Source organism: Neolamprologus multifasciatus, chromosome 12 (assembly GCF_963576455.1).
Source record: "Neolamprologus multifasciatus chromosome 12, fNeoMul1.2, whole genome shotgun sequence".
NCBI lineage: Eukaryota > Metazoa > Chordata > Actinopteri > Cichliformes > Cichlidae > Neolamprologus > Neolamprologus multifasciatus.
This window is the reverse complement of record NC_140450.1, coordinates 8729027-8748344: the sequence shown is the minus strand read 5'-3', so window position 1 is coordinate 8748344 and position 19318 is coordinate 8729027. Positions and strand designations below refer to the sequence as shown.

General features: G+C 38.9%; 1 protein-coding gene and 1 pseudogene across 3 annotated transcripts; both read right to left on the bottom strand.

The window, feature by feature from the left end:
• Positions 1 to 459: 459 nt before the first annotated feature.
• LOC146506385 (UDP-glucuronosyltransferase 2A2-like) lies at positions 460 to 8233 on the bottom strand. 2 transcript variants are annotated; one of them, XM_085178859.1, is made up of 7 exons: positions 6633 to 8233; positions 3763 to 4521; positions 3436 to 3584; positions 3160 to 3291; positions 2319 to 2406; positions 1853 to 2072; positions 460 to 1004 (listed from the first exon to the last, which is right to left on the bottom strand). In XM_085178859.1, the coding sequence occupies exons 2-7, from the start codon at positions 4478 to 4480 to the stop codon at positions 719 to 721; spliced, it is 1593 nt and encodes a 530-aa protein (XP_085034985.1). In that variant the 5' UTR covers positions 4481 to 4521; positions 6633 to 8233; the 3' UTR covers positions 460 to 718. The 2 variants fall into 2 exon arrangements, with proteins under 2 accessions (XP_085034985.1, XP_085034986.1); XM_085178860.1 differs by lacking the exon at positions 6633 to 8233 and adding an exon at positions 5468 to 5878.
• A 103-nt stretch (positions 8234 to 8336) lies between these two features.
• Positions 8337 to 14923, bottom strand: LOC146506384 (UDP-glucuronosyltransferase 2A2-like; annotated as a pseudogene). The gene is made up of 6 exons (XR_014877067.1): positions 12966 to 14923; positions 12662 to 12810; positions 12384 to 12515; positions 11301 to 11388; positions 10820 to 11054; positions 8337 to 9151 (listed from the first exon to the last, which is right to left on the bottom strand). The product of XR_014877067.1 is annotated as a UDP-glucuronosyltransferase 2A2-like (transcript).
• Between the last annotated feature and the right edge of the window lie 4395 nt (positions 14924 to 19318).

The window sequence follows — 19318 nt, the reverse complement described above, 5'->3', positions numbered from 1 at the left end:
GGATGGTGATGGATACATCAGTGGTTAAAAGCTAACCCTCAACAAGCTCACAGCTGAACACATCATAATGATCCATTCAAGAGAGTGATGGGTCACCACCATGCAAATGTTTTATTTGTTATTACAAAATCCTTACAGAGTATCATCTCATTGTTGAGTTAATATTGATCCATATGAAGATAAATCATTATCATACAGTGAAATCTGACTTTAAATTCCACAGAATCATGATGCAGATATCAGATTTATTAATGGAGATGTTGATTGTCACAGTTCCTAGATTGAATTGATTAATAAAAAAATAAAAATTAAAAAAAAAGGGAAAAGAAGGAAAAGAGTAAATAAAATATATGCATAAATAATGAAATGTTTTTTAGGAAATATTTCTGTATGCATTAAAAAACAAAAACAAGTTTGAATATACTGAATTCAATCTGATGTTAGTGTTTTTTTCCAAACAAACAAACAAAACAAAACAAAACAAAAAAAACCCTAAAAAAAAAAAAACCCAAAACAAAAAACAGCCAATCAGTATTTGCTTTTTAATATCAGATCAACTTCAGGTTCCGTTACGCAAATTAGTGCATCTGTTAAAGTCATTAGTGGTGGTGCATAAAGGAGAAGATGAAGGGAAATTCAACATATATGAAAGAAAGTTTCATGCTGGTAACAAATATTGCCCCAGTCCAACATTCACAGCACCGTTTCAGTTTAGTTGTTATTCAGCTTTCCGTTTGGTCTTTCCCTTCCTGACACAGCACCTGTGCAAACAGAAACTGCAGGTCTTGATGAAGATGAATATGATGAGTAGAACTATGGTGAAGAAGAAGCCCAGGACATCAAGGCTGAGATACTGGTACCAGGTGAGTTCATGGGCCTGGACCCTCAGGTGCTTGGCCCCTTTGTTTCTCAGTGTGAACTCGATCCAGAATACTGCCTCTTCCAGAGCATTCATGGGTCTGTCGTGGTGGATGCGGGACAGCCTCATTGCATTTTCTTTGTACCTGTGAATGTGCATATTGGGTTTAAAAAAAAAAAAAAAATCAAAAAAAAATTTAACCTTTGAATTGTTATACTTTGATTTTTTTTTTTTTTTGCCACACAATAAAGGGATGTATTTCAAAACTCTAAAACTGATAACGCCTCAAGTTAAAATTGACATCTAGAGATATTTCAATCATTTTGTGGCCTTTGAAGCTTTTGTGGTACTTCAACTATCAAGCCCATTAGACCCTTGTTCCTTCATGACCTGCTATTATGCTATGTTCATCATTTGGACTTTACTATAAGTCACGCCCCCAAAAAACATTCAATCATGAACTGTATAAAAAAGATGGATATAAAACAAGCTTTGAGACAACTGAGACCACACGACTTCACATTAGAGATGTAAAACTGGATCCATTTAAACATTAATGTTCTACAACCTAATAAATAGCAATTGGAAATCACTTCATCAAAATTAAATTGTTTGAATAGATACTTGTCTTGGAAGTTCAAGTTTCTACTATGCCATCAGAGTAAAAGAGACTTAACAGCAAATTAAAACAAAGTACAAAAACATTTATACATTTTTTGCATTGATAAATTAATACATGGACATTTAAATACATTTAAAAATAAAAATAAAAATAATTTTAAAAATTGGCCAAACTAAGACTAGATGGGGCTCAGTGTATGTAATTTCTAGCCAGTGGATTCTCCCCTTGCTGGAAATTCCAAATAATTCAAATTTAAGGTATGTTATTCTTGGCCTTCATGCTTTTCATACTCTTGAGCCCACATTCGTCTTTGGTACAAAATCTATGCTTTCGGTACTTAATCCAAAGTACAGATAGTTCAAAGAACTCACGATTTGTCATTGATGACTGTGTTGATTGCGTCTCTAAGATCTTCAGACGTCATGAAATTCACGTTGAAAATAACTGCAGCTCCTTTAGCCTTCATATGGACCATGTTGTCTGGTTGGTCACCAAACACGGGGATGCCCACCATGGGAACGCCGTGGTAGATGGCTTCATAAATCCCATTTGTACCTCCGTGGGTGATGAAAGCTCTAGCTTTAGGGTGACCTAAGACATGTCAAGTAACCAGGAAAGATCTGGAGTAAGTTTTTCAAACTTGGACAGCAAAAAGGTTTCAATAAACCTGAACAACTAATTTGAGCTGATTTGAGTATTTTTGTAGAATTCTTAGTTGGCAGTGTTACTGTGAACTTTACCATCTCTGTGGCATCTGATTTCATTAGGATTATTTCTCATGGAATAAAAGAGCAGACGTAGAAAGAAATAACTGTGATTGGTACCAACTTTACTTACCCAGGAGGTCATTCTGAGGAATCCAATCATATATTTGAGTGTTGGCACCCAAGGTTTCTGGCTTTTCTCCTCTGTATCTCCACAGCACCTTTAAATAGAAAGTTCACATGGTGTTTTTTCATGACATCTTAATATACTTATTTATTGTAGTACATATATCACATTAGTTTAATGTTGGCGTTTTATTTTAGAATACACTGCTCAAAAAAAAGTTAAAGAAGCAATTTTTAAATCAGGAAAGCATGAAGTTAACTAAACTTACACTGATCGGCTAAGTAGCTGTGGGAGTTGTTAATCAGTTAAAGGTTGTGCAGGTAGTACTTCATATGTCACATTGAAAGAAGGTTTGCTGTCTCCCAGCACAGTGTCATGAGCATGGAGGAGTTTCTAGTTACATGATAGTTTGGGGGGGTATATTCATGGAGCGATGCATAGACCTACAGACTAGGCAACAGTACTTTTACTGCATTTAGGAATGTGGATAAAATCCTTGGACCTATTTTCAGTCTCTACACTGCTGCACTGGGCCCTGGGTTCTTCTTGATGCACACTAATACATAGGCTCATGTGTCAGGAGTAGGCTGACAGTTTCTGGAGGATAAAAGAATGGATACCATTGACTGTCCTCCACACTGGCCTGACCTAAATCCAATCGAACATCTTTGGGGCATTATGTTTCAGTACATCTGACACCACCAGTTTGCACCTCAGACTGTAAGGATCTAAGTCAGGGGTGGCCAACTCCAGAGCTGAAACTGGTTACCTAAAACCTTAAAAACTACTCCATGCTTTCAGGGTTTGAACAAACTGATTACAGTTGGCACAAAGATTATCCTCTGACCTTTTGTGGGATCTGAGCGAGGCCTGAGGCTATCATGTTGGCCTTCTCCTTGGTGACATTGTTGATTACGGATCCTAAAGTGAAGATCACAATGCCATCATCTCCAGAACTCTGCACAAATTCCTCCAGATCCTGTAACAAGTCAAATATTATCCCACCACCAACCAACCAGCTGTTTTCTCATTTTTGTTCAACATTTTGATGGCTTCACTGCTCCTGGCAGGAATATTCTGTGATGTAATGATTAATTAGATGGTAATAGTTGAGTGTCCCTACCTCTGGTAAAGGTTTAGCAGGTCTGCAGTGGATCCCACCAACATATTTGAAGTTGGGGGGGAAAGGACGAGGGAATTCAAAATCCCAGTAGGTTCGGATTAACCAGATGTCTGCCTTACTCATCAGTTTACAGGCACTGGTGGGAGTTCCTGTTGCAATGCATGAACAATAGACATCAACATATCACCAATAGTTCATGCAGGTTGTATTTTCTTGGGCAGGTTAGATGGGATATAAAAACACTGCATTTAAAGCTTTAGCAGACTTCAAATATTGTTGTTTTTTTTGTTTTTTTTTAAACCGTGTGCTTCATGTCCATTTGCTCACCTTTGACATCAGAGTAATATCTGTCTAATACATTCCAAAAAGTGTAATCAATCATGATGTCTTGGAGAGCGTAGAAGAGAAAGTTCCACACTCTCTCTGAGAAGTCCATCTTATCTGTGAGTTTGCTCATGGCACCGGGAACAAAGGATGGTGGAGCAGGCATCTGACCACAATGCCTCTCCCAGTTATTAACTAAGGAGAAGCGCAAAGAGAAGACAAGTGGGATCCCCAAAATATCTGCTACCAATTCACTGCCAGGGTAGATGGGGTCAGCCAAGAGAAGGTCGTAATTTCCTTCTTTCAACTTCGTCATGATAACTTCTGATTTCACCACACCATCCAAATACTGGATGGAAAACTGCAGGTTATCTTTCATCATGTCAGTTAATCTGATGTAGAGCTCCCAGTTCCTCATATAATCACTCTCATACAGACTGAAATAGAGGAACTCTTCTAGAGCCTTCTGTAAAGCCTCCAATGAGAAAGAGGCATTGAAGGGCTCATAGTGAAAGCGGGCAGGTTCATTGGTGTTCATGTACATTGATGAGCTCGGGACCAATACAGTCACCTGGTGTCCCCTGTCAATCAGTGTCTCCAGAACAAGCTTCATGTTTATCCAGTGGCTGCCATCAGTGTACCACACCAAAATATTTCCTCCATTTGCACACGATGTTGCACAAAGTACCAGCAGAATGCAGGCAGAGGGACGCAGCTCCATGGTGTCTGAATCTCAGCAGGAAAACCAGCTGTGGTCTGATCCTTTGGTGAAAGCATTCCAGGAAAAAATAATTATTAACTCAACAAAGGTGAACTCTGGCTCACTTCTTTCTGTATTGCATTGGTCATTTTACAATGGGTTATAAAGCAATGATAGTAAAGTTGACAGTACTGAAAAAACAAGACTAATATCTAACTTGTATGAGAAATAAATAAATATGTCAGAGCCTGATGTTGTAGCTGTTAGTTGAGGAGAGAGTGAAGTAATACAAAATAATAGTCAAAGTATTCAAAAGGATCCACCTATAAAGACTGCAGCGATTTCAGATTTCTTTTTAATTTTACATAAAATTCACAACAGGTATGAACAGATTATTGATTATTATTATGGTCCAAATACTGGGCTTTTCTCAGTCCACTATGAGCAGCACATAGTGACTACAAGAAGGGAAAAAACTCCCCTTGTCTCTCTTTAGAATAACCACCTATAGATTTTTAAAATGCCCCCCCCCAAAAAAGATGATTACTGGTTGAAGAAAACCCTAACCTGGATTTAACTAAGAAACTGAGGTGTTTAACTGTGAGATATTGCAAATACAACCAATAAAGATTTATTCCAGTCAAAAGATTATCTATATCTTGTGTGTAAGTAAACAATTTCTAAGTTAGCCTGCCACCTGAACCTGACACCAACAGCTCTCTAGAACAAAATCCCCCTCGAAAGAAATTAAGTTAACAAAATAAAAAAATAAAAATAAAAAATAAAATAAATAAAGCCACGAGGAAAACACAAACAAGAAAGTAAGGAAAACAATCTTAGAGAAGGACAGGCCGCCAAAGTTTTACTGTTATATAACCTGGATTTAAGGCGTTAAAGTCGGGCCCCTGATGGAAATATGACCGAGAGCCCCCAAATTAAAGTATAAAGTATCAGTATGAATGTAACAGCTTGCACAACATGGGCAAAATGTCTCCAAGTGTAGCTTACCAGAGTAAAGAGACGGTGAATCGCGACAGCAGGTGACAGAACAGCGGCTCAAGACCGCCGAAAGTAAACACAGGCTGAATCCGCTAAAACTTAAGGTTATGTGTATAAAACTCTGGTTCTCTGAATAACATGAGTGAGTGTCTTACTATGAAACGCTTCCTGCGTGACATCATCTGAAGCTCAAATGGCATTATGCCAGCCCTTACAGGCTGCTAAGTGACGCCCATGTTAGGAGGGGCTAATGCCTCCCTCTATAATAGGCTGACATAGCATCAGAAGTCATTCAAAACACAACACATAACCTTAAGTTCTTTCATAGCATTCCTTTCGTGTCTCACTATGGGAGAAATACCGACTCCCGGATTGAAGTAGTTCATATAATCAATCTCGTATATGGAGAATCGGAGGAAATCTTCTAGAAACTCCTCCATCTGAATGAAAGAAACAAAGTTCTAATATATATATATATATATATATATATATATATATAAACAAAAAACAAACAACAACAACGCCCCCCCTCCCCCCCAAAAAAACAAAAAAAAACCATAAAAAACCTAATATGCACCCCCTGTGGCTAGCCCAGCTGCAGAAACACGCTGGTGATCAACAGCTAGGAAACGGGCCTCCTTCCACTGGTTTAACACACAAAAAAAGAGTTTATAAATCAAAAAAAGTAAAGAAGCCAAATATACAACAAAATAAATTAAACCTTGGATCTAGAGCAGTGGGCGTCACAGTGTCACGCCAAATCATCCTTCATCTGACTGCTCTAATTGAATGATTCAGTTCATTAACATACACACCAACCGGCTTCTCTCTTAAATGTCCACTTCTAAGAAGCTGGCAGCAACAGGGCAAAGGAAATCCCAAAAGAAAAAGGCAAAGCAGCAGCACTTCTGTCAGCGCAGCAGTAGCAGCCCGCTGTAAGGCTATTGGCCGCCCACTGAGGCCCACACTTCCTGCAAGGCATCATATCGTGAGTGTTTACTACAGAAAAACTCAACTCAACTATGACTGTGACAAATCGGACTTACGTACCAATCAAACGGTGTCGCTCAATTCATTAACACAGTGGCTCACTGGAGGCTTCTGCGGCTACAACCTATAACTTATATTACAACAGAGTGAAATAAGGTACGCATGGCACCAAATAAACACATACCAGCCGCGATGGAGGCTTCAGGAAGATAATCCGCGGGTGATCGCTGTAACACAAACAACACAATCAAAACGTGTACCGCCAATTCAGTCTGAGGCAGCAGCGACAAGCACGCAAACCTCTACCTGTAACACCGGGGGGAGTCAGGTGACCGAAAAGCCGGATGCGGCTGACAGCAGGTGAGCAATTCATGGACGCTCAGATGGCAGCTAGCAGCGTCATCTAATGTGCTTGACTAATAGTGGGATCAAAAATTAGTAAATATAATACTCAATCTGCTACATAAAAGAACTGATAAAAGTTAATTTTACAGTCTGTGTGATGGTCTCTCCAGATTTTTTGAGGAGGATGTGAAGCGCCCTGAGGCAACTGCTGTTGTGATTTGGCACTATATAAATAAAACTGACTTCAACTAAACTCACCTTAATAAGAGAGGTCCAAAAGATCCTCTTGAGTTTCATAAGTCCTGCCTCCATTCTAACTGGATACAGCCTTAAAACAGACCTTTGTTTTATCTAGTTTACCTTTAAGCTTCTTTTTATTTATTTTTTCAGTACACAGATGTTTTCACATCTGTCTGGCTAACAATCCTCACTAAACTTTGGTACACAAGAAAAAGATATGAAACCACCTGGATATTTTTGAAACCAGAAGCATGCATGTTTGTCGCATCTGAAGACGGCACTCTAAAGACGGCACTCTAAAGACGACGTAATTTACCCCCCTGACCTCACCTTTTATGGTGAGCACATTAATAGAATAAGATACAAGATACAACATGCCAAACACAATTAATTGACTCAGAGCAACAGATATTGAAACGGCATCATGCTCCTGTGGTCTTGTCCTGCAGAGCCGGAATTAATTGATTATGAATCATTTCTGGGCAGAAGTGTAAAAATATACAGTAATGTTTGAGACAAAAGTGATTTGGCAAGAACAAAAGTAATCTCACTCTATTTCTCTCAGTCTTAATGAATTTCAATTTAACAATCTTAACTGTACTATTTGTAATGTGCCTAACCAAAGTTTGCCTACAACTTTGACCACCACGTGGCAACTGGAAAGTCTTGATGTAGCTATTCGCACCTTTCTTGAAGTATTAACAAATATTAAAGAATTGCAATTAAGCTAATCAGCTTAATTGTATATCATATTTTTTATATGAAATATCTCTCAAAAACATTTTAAAACATGTTTGGAGTGTCATCAACAATTACATATTCTTAGATATCATTGTCTTTTATCAGTCAACAAAAATATTGTTAATCATTGATTCATTTTACTCTTGAAGAGCTATTGTGTTTGGGTTTTTTGTTTTTTCATAGGAAATGAGGATGTGTCTTTCTGGGAGACTCTAGTGGTGATGAGGGCCTCCTTCAAGGTTTTCATTCATTGCATGCTGTCTAATTGACTAAAAGACTGGTACTTCCTCTGCCTCTCCATTGTATTTCCTACATCTTCCAGGGCAGAGTTAATGCTGTATCTACTCACAAGTTGTGAAAGTACTGCTGGCTCTATTTCACATTAAATTGACACATCTATTGCATAAATGTTTTGGACGGTAAAATGTAGGTTGCTTTTTTTGTAACCAGTAAGAAAATCTTCAGATGTCTTCCTGTTTACTACAGCTGCTCCACTGGTTAAAAGCTAACCCTCAACAAGCTCACAGCTGAACACATCATAATGATCCATTCAAGAGAGTGATGGGTCACCACCATGCAAATGTTTTATTTGTTATTACAAAATCCTTACAGAGTATCATCTCATTGTTGAGTTAATTTGATCCACATAAAGATAAATCATTATCATACAGTGAAATCTGACTTTAAATTCCACAGAATCATGATCCAGATATAAGATTTATTGATGAAGATGTTGATTGTCACAGTTCCTAGATTGAAGTTGTAAAAAAAACAAAACAAAAAAAGTAAATACTTATATATATATATATAATGAAATGCTTTTTAGGAAAGTACTTCTGTATGCATTAAAAGAAAAAGTTTGAATATACTGAATTCAACCTGATGTTAGTGTTTTTTCTTAAACCCACCTGGTTTTTAATGTCAGATTAACTTCAGGTTCTGTTACGCAAATTAGTGCATCTGTTAAAATCATTAGTGGTGGTGCATAAAGGAGAAGATGAAGGGAAATTCAACATATATGAAAGAAAGTTCCATGCTGGTAACACATATTGCCCCAGTCCAACATTCACAGCACCGTTTCAGTTTAGTTGTTATTCAGCCTTCCTTTTTGTCTTTCCTTTCTTGACACAACACCTGTGCAAGCAGAAACTGCAGGTCTTGATGAAGATGAATATGATGAGTAGAACTATAGTGAGGAAGAAGCCCAGGACATCAAGGCTGAGATACTGGTACCAGGTGAGTTCATGGGCCTGGACCCTCAAGTGCTTGGTCCCTTTGTTTCTCAGTGTGAACTCGATCCAGAATACTGCCTCTTCCAGAGCACTCATGGGTCTGTCGTGGTGGATGCTGGACAGCCGCATAACATTTTCTTTGTACCTGTGAATGTGCATATTGGGTTCAAAAAAATTAACCTTTGAATTGTTATACTATAATTTATTTATTTTTTTGCCACACAATAAAGGGATGTATTTCAAAACTCTAAAACTGATAATGCCTCAAGTTAAAATTGACATCTAGAGATATTTCAATAATTTTGTGGCCTTTGAAGCTTTTGTGGTACTTCAGCTATCAAGCTCATTAGACCCTTGTTCCTTTATGACCTGCTATTATCTATTATCTATACCAAAAAAAACCCTTTCAATCATGAACTGTATAAAACAGATGGAAGCCAAATAAGCTTTGAGACCACTGAGACCACAAGATCATTGGCAAAGGGTTTACTGAGGTTAGAAGTTTAACACAAAGAAAGTTTAGAAGCTTTCTTTGTGTTAGCTGGCTCCACAAAACTTAAAACCCCAGTTGGAGATGACCAGTATCACCACAATGGTTATGAACTTTCTTTGTTAAGCCAAGCCCTCTGCTTCAGGATCTGTGTGCGCTGAAATACAAATGTGTATTTTGCAGGTCATTTGACTCTTGTTCTGCATACTATGGTCATTAAATTTCTGCAATGAACATAAGGTCAGTAATAAACTTTTGTAAAGAAAACCAGAAATTAATGTTGCAGAATTAGTTTTCATTTAGTTCGAGTTAATAATTCTATTGTTGAGTGTATGCAATTTTGCATGCTTTATAAAATGTTTTTTAGCGCATTGTGTTCTGCGTCCTGATTGGCTGTAGACCATTGTCAATCAACCTCGTGCCGTGTCTCCTGTACAGTACAGAATGCGTTCAGCTTGTCAAACTGACATAAATCTTTGATGTGACTCTGAAGTGCTGTTCTGTATGTTTGTAAGTTTCCTCCCCAACAAACACAACAATGCCGACGAAACGTTTTGCACTGTCAAGAGGAACCCTGGGGACCTTTGGTTTCATTCTATAATACTGGACTTTTTTTTTTTTTTTTTTACGAAAGTTTGAAAGTGTTTAAAACAGAAATAAAAGTGTGAAAATGTTCGTGCCTGTCTGAGAAAAGTGTATAAAGTGTGTAGTGAGTAGGGATGGGTAACGTTTAGGTTTTATCCGATACCGGTGCCAAACTGGTACTTTTGAAACGGTGCCGGTGCTTAAACGGTGCTCGAACCAGTGCTTAAAGAATGGAAAACACAAACTTGTCCTAAAACTTGTCCTTGGGCATTTTTAATCTGTAGTTTTGCTCTAAAAGAACGTACGTACCTGGGCCCGCCTACTATCCTTGGAAATGTAAAATGATTGGCTAGAATCCAAAGTGTATGACATCTCAGGAAAAAAAAAAGCATAGAAATAAAACACCGAAATGTGCGCTGCTTTTCAGTCTGGTTACTCCCGTTTATGTCAGAACCGGTGCCATCATGGCACCGGATACCGGTACCCATCCCTAGTAGTGAGAGGTAAAACATCTATAATAATTGTAAAAAAAATTAAGTTGGCTACTTCGCGGATTTCACCTATCGCAGGTTATTTTTGGAACGTAACTCCTGCGATAAACGAAGGACCACTGTAATCCATATTTATGTTTTGCTTGGCCTTCATACTTTTCATACTTTTTGAGCCCACATTCATCTTTGCTATAAAATTTATACTTTCAAATCCTAATCCAAAGTACAGATAGTTCAAAGAACTCACGATTTGTCATTGATGACTGTGTTGATTGCGTCTTTAAGATCTTCAGACGTCATGAAATTCACGTTGAGAATAACTGCAGCTCCTTTAGCCTTCATATGGACCATGTTGTCTGGCTGGTCACCAAACATGGGGATGCCCACCATGGGGATGCCCACCATGGGAACGCCGTGGTAGATGGCTTCATAAATCCCATTTGTGCCTCCGTGGGTGATGAAAGCTCTAGTTTTAGGGTGACCTAAGACATGTCAAATAACCATGAAAGATCTGGAGTAAGTTTTTCACACTTGGACAGCAAAAAGGTTTCAATAAACCTGAACAACTAATTTGAGCTGATTTGAGTATTTTTGTAAAAATTCTTAGTTGGCAGTGTTACTGTGAACTTTACCGTCTCTGTGGCATCTGATTTCATTAGGATTATTTCTCATGGAACAAAAGGCAGACATAGAAAGAAATAACTGTGATTGGTGCCCACATTACTTACCCAGGAGGTCATTCTGAGGAATCCAATCATATATTTGAGTGTTGGCACTCAAGGTTTCTGGCTTTTCTCCTCTGTATCTCCACAGCACCTTTAAATAGAAAGTTCACATGGTGTTTTTTCATTACATCTTATTATACTTATTTATTGTAGTACATATATCACATAATTTTATTGTTGTTGTTTTTTTTTTCAGCATAACTAAACTTACACTGATCTGCTAAGTAGCTGCGGGAGTTGTTAATCAGTTAAAGGTTGTGCAGGTAGTACTTCATATGTCACATTGAAAGAAGGTTTGCTGTCTCCCAGCACAGTGTCATGAGCATGGAGGAGTTTCTAGTTACATGATAGTTTGGGGAGGTATATCCATGGAGCGATGCATAGACCTACAGACTAGGCAACAGTACTTTTACTGCATTTAGGTATGTGGATAAAATCCTTGGACCCATTTTCAGTCTCTACACTGATACAGTGGGCTCTGGGTTCTTCTTGATGCACAACAATACACAGGCTCATGTGGCAGGAGTATGCTGGCAGTTCCTGGAGGATAAAGGAATGGATAGCGCTGACTGCCTGTGATGCCCTGGTACCTATTTGTGAAGTGGTCTGAAACTACAGAATACCCTGTGTGATTTGCTGCAATAATATTTTGGCAAAATAGACTAGCCTGCTGCATCATTATTTTTTACATTTTCATTTTCAGTGCGTCTTTGAATTCAGCACTTGATAGGTTGTCTTTCCCTTTACAGTTTACCCAGTCAGTATCACTATAGATATTCAACATGATATATTTTTTTGCACACTGAGATCTAATGTGTTTTCAAAGGGTTCTTTTAAAATACACTGCTCAGAAATATTAATGTGAAATTTAAAAGAATAGGGATATAAAAATGAAGTAAGCTGATTCCCACAAGGTACATGCAACTTGAATAATAATTGTTAATTACAATACAACATGTTAAGAAATAGTAATTCATTTCTGATGGTCAGAAGAAGAGCACTTGGTAATTGGTTATCTAAAACATGAAAAACTATTCCATGCTTTGCACAAATTGATTACAGTTGGCACAAAGATTATCCTCTGACCTTTTGTGGGATCTGAGCGAGGCCTGAGGCTATCATGTTTGCCTTCTCCTTGGTGACGTTGTTGATCATGGATCCTAAAGTGAAGATCACAATGCCATCATCTCCAGAACTCTGCACAAATTCCTCCAGATCCTGTAACAAGTCGAATATTATCCCACAGCCAACAACCAGCTGTTTTTTTTTTAAATTATTTTTGTTCAACATTTTGATGGCTTCACTGCTGCTGGCACAAATATTTTGTAATGATTAATTAGATGGTAATAATTGAGTGTCCTTACCTCTGGTAAAGGTTTAGCAGGTCTGCAGTGGATCCCACCAACATATTTGAAGTTGGGGGGGAAAGGACGAGGGAATTCAAAATCCCAGTAGGTTCAGATTAACCAGATGTCTGCTTTACTCATCAACTCACAGGCACTGGTGGGAGTTCCTGTTGCAGTGCATGAATAATAGACATCAACATATCACCAATAGTTCATGCAGGTTGTATTTTCTTAGGCAGGTTTGATGGGATATAGAAAACACTACATTTAACAGTGTTGTTGTTGTTTTTTTAAACCTAGTGCTTCATGTCCATTTGCTCACCTTTGACATCAGAGTAATATCTGTCTAATACTTTCCAAGAAAACTGATTAATCACGATGTCTTGGAGAGCATAGAAGAGAAAGTTCCACACTCTCTCTGAGAAGTCCATCTTATCTGTGAGTTTGCTCATTGCACCGGGAACAAAGGATGGTGGAGCAGGCATCTGACCACAATGCCTCTCCCAGTTATTAGCTAAGGAGAAGCGCAAAGAGAAGACGAGTGGGATCCCCAAAATATCTGCTACCAAGTCACTGCCAGGGTAGAGGGGGTCAGCCAAGAGAAGGTCATAATTTCCTTCTTTCAACTTCTTCATGACAACTTCTGATTTCACCACACCGTCCAAATACTGGATAGAAAACTGCAGGTCAGTTTTCATCATGTCAGTTAATCTGATGTAGAGCTCCCAGTAGCTCATATAATCAATCTCATATACATTGAATTGGAGGAACTCTTCTAGAAACTCTTCCATAGCCTCCAATGAGAAAGTGACATTGAAGGGCTCATAGTGAAAGCGGGTGGGTTCATTGGTGTTCATGTACATTGACGAGCTCGGGACCAGTACAGTCACCTGGTGTCCCCTGTCAACCAATGTCTCCAGAACAAGCTTCATGTTTATCCAGTGGCTGCCTTCAGTGTACCACACCAAAACATTCCCTCCATTTGCACTCCATGTCACACAAAGTACCAGCAGGATGCAGGCAGAGAGACGCAGATCCATGAATGTCAGCAGGAAAACCAGCTGTGGTCTGATCCTTTGGTGAAAGCATTCCAGGAAAAATAATCATTAACTCAATAAAGGTGAACTCTGGCTCACTTCTTTGTGTACTACATTGGTCATTTCATAATGGGCTATAAAGTAATGATAGTAAAGTTGACAGTAGTGGGGGAAAAACAAGAGTAACATCTAACTTGTATGAGAATCAAATAAATAAAAAGGATGTGAAAGCCTGATGTTGTAATTGTTAGTTGAGGAGAGGCAGAGTGAAATAATACAAAACAGTAGTCATTTCAAATGTTGAATTCACCAAACTTCTCTACGAGATGTCCAAGAAACCGTATCACATCTGAAGATGTAAAAAACCAGAGTATATTCAACAGGACATCTACATCTAGAAATACTGCAGTTATTTTAGGAGAGCCGGCATTGACAGATGAAATGTGATTGGTCGGGGGAGAAGAAGCAAAAGCAACCCTACCAGAATCCTTCAGAACGGCTTAACTTTCTCAAAGTAGTTGCTCTTTAATTGTGCTACTATGTCTGTAAAAAATACACCAAAGCAAGTGAGGTGGTTTTTAATATTAATACAACTTTTTATTTAAAACAAACAAACAAACTCAATTTTGGTGCCTGGAACAGAATTAAAAAGACTGCAGCACCGTTAAGGATGTTAAGGATGGAATCATAAAAAGAGGGGGAAATGAAAGGACACACACACACTCAAGATGATTACTGGTCAAAGAAAACCCTTAACTGGATTTAACTAAGGAACTGACCTTAGTCTAGGTGCTTAACAGTGAGATATTGCAATAAAACCACTAAAAAACACTAAAGATTTATTCCAGGCACAAGCGTCTTTATATCTTGTGTGTGTGTGTGCGTGCGTGCAAACTAAACAATTTCTAAGTTAGCCTGCTGCCTGAACCTGACACCAGCAGCTCGATGGAACAAAATTCCCCTCGAAAGAAATTAAGTTTCTGTCACGAGAAACACAAGCGAGAAAAAACAAACAAAGCCACACGGAAAAACAAACAAGAAAGTAAGGAAAAGAATCTTCGAGAATGAAGATTGTTGCTGGTTGTGGCCGTTATACAACCTTGATTTAACGTGACCACAATACCGGAAGGCATTAAACTCGGGCCGCAGACGGAGACATGACCGAGCTTCCTAAAATAAAACTATAAAGTGTCAGTATGAATGTAACTGCTTGCACAACATGGGCAAAATGTCTATAAGCGCAGCTTACCAGAGTAAAGAGACGGTGAATCTCGACAGCAGGTGAGAGAACAGCTCAACACCGCCGAAAGTAAACACGGGGCTGAATCAGAGTTGCCAACTCCACAGTAAGGAAAATCGCTATTGGCTGTCCTAAAAGTCGCTAGAAGTCGCTAAATGACGTCATCGCCTAATTTACATAATTGGTCATGCTAATGTAATTGTAACCTATGCTGTTGGAGAGAGAAATAGAATCGTGGAAGAGAGATAAAGTCAGTAAAAAACGTCTTAAATCCATTTATAATTTATATCTTTTAGCAATTATTGTTTTTTTTAATGTCACAATTCCAACCCTGCACCTTTATCCGGGCTTGGACCGGCAAAAGTGACCCGAAATAGGCACTCTGGCGGAGTTACTTTGTGTGTGTGTGTGTGTGTGTGTGTGTGTGTTTATAAGTATTTTAAAACCTTGTGGTCCACAAAACAACATAACAGTAAAAGAACTGACTGCGTTACAGTCAGTGCGGGAGCAGCGGCTTCGCTCATGCGTGATTCATTTGCAGTTTGGACACATAGGTTTGAACGTCTCCTGCCCTGATAGCAGCTGGGGGAGGACTATCCTCCGCCTGTGAGCGCTTTGACACGGGCGAGGTGCCCATGGCAGCACCCGCTGCTTATTGAGAGCAAGAGTGATACGCGTTTTCACGTCAAAAAGTCATAAATAAGGCTCCAATAACACCAGAAGAAGTCGCCAGATTTGTCGCTAAGGGGGTCTGAAAACTCGCTAAATATAGCGACAAAGTCGCTAAATTGGCAACACTGACCTGAATCCGCTAAAACTTCCCTGACTGATCCGGACCGGACCCGCCCCGGATGTACCACAGGCTCAATACCGGATCCGTAACACCGGGTCCACTTGCACAGCGGGAAGGATCATGATCGCAGATGTGTGGAGTCATTGTGTGGAACAAATCATTTCAGAGCTCATCTGGTCTGGATCTGTGTTGGATCCGTTCGTAGTGGCTGATTTTTGAGCAGATCCTTTCAAGATGAAATGTAGCTGAGTAACATATTCATGGCTCTACAAAAGCTCAGGGTTTTCTTATTGCAAATTTGTCTTTGATGATATTTGCAATGCTACTTTGAAAGTTAAATGTGGAATGGGGTTTAATAGTAACTCTCAATGACCGGTGTCAAAGAGCCGTTTGCTATCCGTGAAGGCTGATATTAGTTCAGATTAGAGATGCTCACACTGGAGAACATTAAAACAGAGTGTTTTCTGATTATAACTTTTTAATCCAATTCAGAAATGTCAGAAATAATTAAATCCTCTGTCTAAAAAAGCCCATCAGTAAAATGTTCATAAACTGTACTAGTTTATTACTCTTAAGTATTTTAACTTTAACAATATTTTTCAGTACATTCATACATCAGCTTTAGACAATTAAGCACAATCATTGTTGAGTATCATTATTTGAACTGAATTATTTGCAACTCAACTGAACAAAACTAAGCAAATCAGTTAGGTTAGAAGTTATGTTTTGGAGATGTACAAAACAAAAAAATCAGTGTTTCCCACACAGAGAATTTAAGATTTAGGTATATGAATGGCTGTTAGCCCCATTTTGTGTTTTTCCAGCTGGCTTGTCATCGTTGTCGCTGTAGTGATAGTCCACCAAATCACTTCCCAAGACTGCAGTTAGACAGCCCACATTATCACCCTTACATTGACTGCAGCTAGATCTGGTTCTGCCCAAGAGATTCAGTTCTAATGGGAACTGAAATTCCATTACCCAAAAAAGAGCGCCAAGTCGCCTGCCTTCGACATGGTGATGAAATGCCAATATAGCTGCCCCCCAAAAATCTTGAAGCACCCTGACAAGATGTGCCACAATGGACAGAAGACTGGGTCCAAACAACTGACCCTGCGGCATGAAGAATGAGATGTCACTCAAGTTCATATACATTTGAAGGCAGATGGAAAATAATGCAAATACATTTGGCAAGATAGAGTATCTTAATTGCGCTATTTGTATCTTGGTGCATGCTCAATCATCCAGGTAAGTAAAATCCAAAAGGTTGATTCTATTCATCTGGACGTGCCATTTTCAGTGGGAGAAACGTTTTGTCACTCATCCAAGTGATTTCTTCAGTCTCAGTTGACTGCAGGTTTCCCCGATCTTATAAACAGTACATTTGCACAATGACTGAAATCAAGGAAAAGTGTCTAACTTCTTTAAGTTTCCTTGAAGATGTTTCATCTCTCATCCAAGAAGCTTCTTCAGTTGTAAGAACAATTGGTGGAGAGTCCCAGATTTTAAGCCCTGTTGGAGTGTCCCCTAGAGGGTCATGGGCACCCTATTGATCCTCTAATGACCATTGACCAATGGCCAAGAGTACCATTCACAGAGAGTTGGGGATTGGCTACAGTTGGAGGTTGTTTGGTTTCTCTGATGTATAAACTAACTACACAGCGTACACTACACAGCGTACACTACACAGCGTACACTACACAGCGTACACTACATTACTCTGTTTGTGTCGGGGGACCCAATCCTTGGGTGGACCAATTTTTTGGCACAGCGTGTTTTGGGGTTTAAAAGCCACAGTGTCTAGAAGAAAATCGCGTCTCAACTGTTCCAATACTCCTGGATACACTAAGGATCCTAAGGGATCACTAAGGGTTTTTGGTTAGGCAGCAGTTGACCATCTCTTCTTTATTGGCTGGAGCTTTCTTGAGGCGCCTTCCCAGCTTTGAGAAATGCCCAGCTGGGATAACCACATTTACTCAGGGTCTTCTTGATGTGATGTTCTTCTGCTTCCCTGGCCGCTGTGTCTGTGGGGATGGTGTTTGCTCTGTGTTGTACCGTCCTGATGACACCCAGTTTATGCTCCAATGGATGATGAGCGTCAAAGCTTAAATACTGATCAGTATGGATAGGTTTATGGTACACATCAACTTTTCAATGCCCCCCATTACTGATGGAAATCTCACAGTCTAGGAAGGCAAACCTGCTACTTTTCATATCCTACCTGGTGAATTTTAAATGTTGGTCCACCGAGTTAATGTGATCAGTGAATTGTGGTAAGTCCTGAGATTTGATTTTCACCAGGTGTCATCCAGATCCACATAACTGAACCAATGTGTGTGCTATTTGTAATTACCGTCAGCAAAAATGAACCTAAAACTTTCACCACCAGGTGGCAACACTTTCATGAAATAGAAACAAATTCACAGTTTGCTCGGACATAATTAAGCTAATCATTAATAGCAATTGTGTTTGTATGAAACCGTTTCACAAAAAGCTATCTTAGCAAATGTATTTGAACTGTCAGTAACAGATTGCTATTCCTACGTGTCATCATAGGCAACAACATCTCTTATCTTATCAGTTCACAAGAAATGGTGTTAATTGAGTATCATTGATTCATTTTACTCTTGAAAAGCTGTAAGCTGCTCCAATGTTATTTTCTTTGGAAGTGAGCATGTTATCTTCTGGGAGGATCTGGTAGTGATGAGAGCCATGTTCAAGGTGTTCAAGTCACTGTTTGATGTCCCATTGACTAGGACACCAGTGCTTTGCATTGTATTGCCTACATCTTTCAGGGCAGAGAACATGCTACGTTGACTCAGTGCACCATTTAAGTGGTATTACATGACAATAAAGCCACATTACATCAGATATTTTGGAAATAAAATTATAGCAGTTGTGTATTTTGGTGTGACCAGATATCTTCCAATTTACTGCAGCTGCTTCACAGGATGGTGGTTGACACGTGAGTGGCCTAAAAAAGAAACCTTTTTCTATTCTTTTTCAAATCCAATTTGTGGCCATTACACTGCAGTAGATGCTACAGTATTTATAGAGCTGATGCTGGGGAAGTTCAAAGAAGATGGGGGAAAAAACGATTGGGATAATATAATTCCTAAACTGTTTATAAATAAGAAGAAACATAGATAATAGATGTTATTCAAATGCATATGCTTGTGTAAACCTCTTTCAGGACATGGAGGGAAGTTTGTGTTTTGTTATGTGATTAATGTTAATGTGATTTCTATATGTAAAAATGATCCACATCTATATATAAGTTGATGGTAGTGTATTTGTGTTTGTTTGTTTTTTTAAACAAAACTCAACATCCAATCAGCATTTGGTTTTTAATGTCAGATTAACTTCAGGTACACTTCTGCAAATTGGTGCATCTGTTAATGTAGTTAGTGGTGATACATAAAGGAGAAGATGACGGGAAATTCAACATATATGAAAGAAAGTTTCATGTAGGTAACAAATATTGCCCCAGTCCAACACTCACAGCACCGTTGCGATTTCTGCAGAGGTAGACTTCACTTTTCAGACTCTGAGCCTACATCCATCCTTTCTTTGAATGCTTTTTTTGTTTTATAGTCTATGCTTTCAGT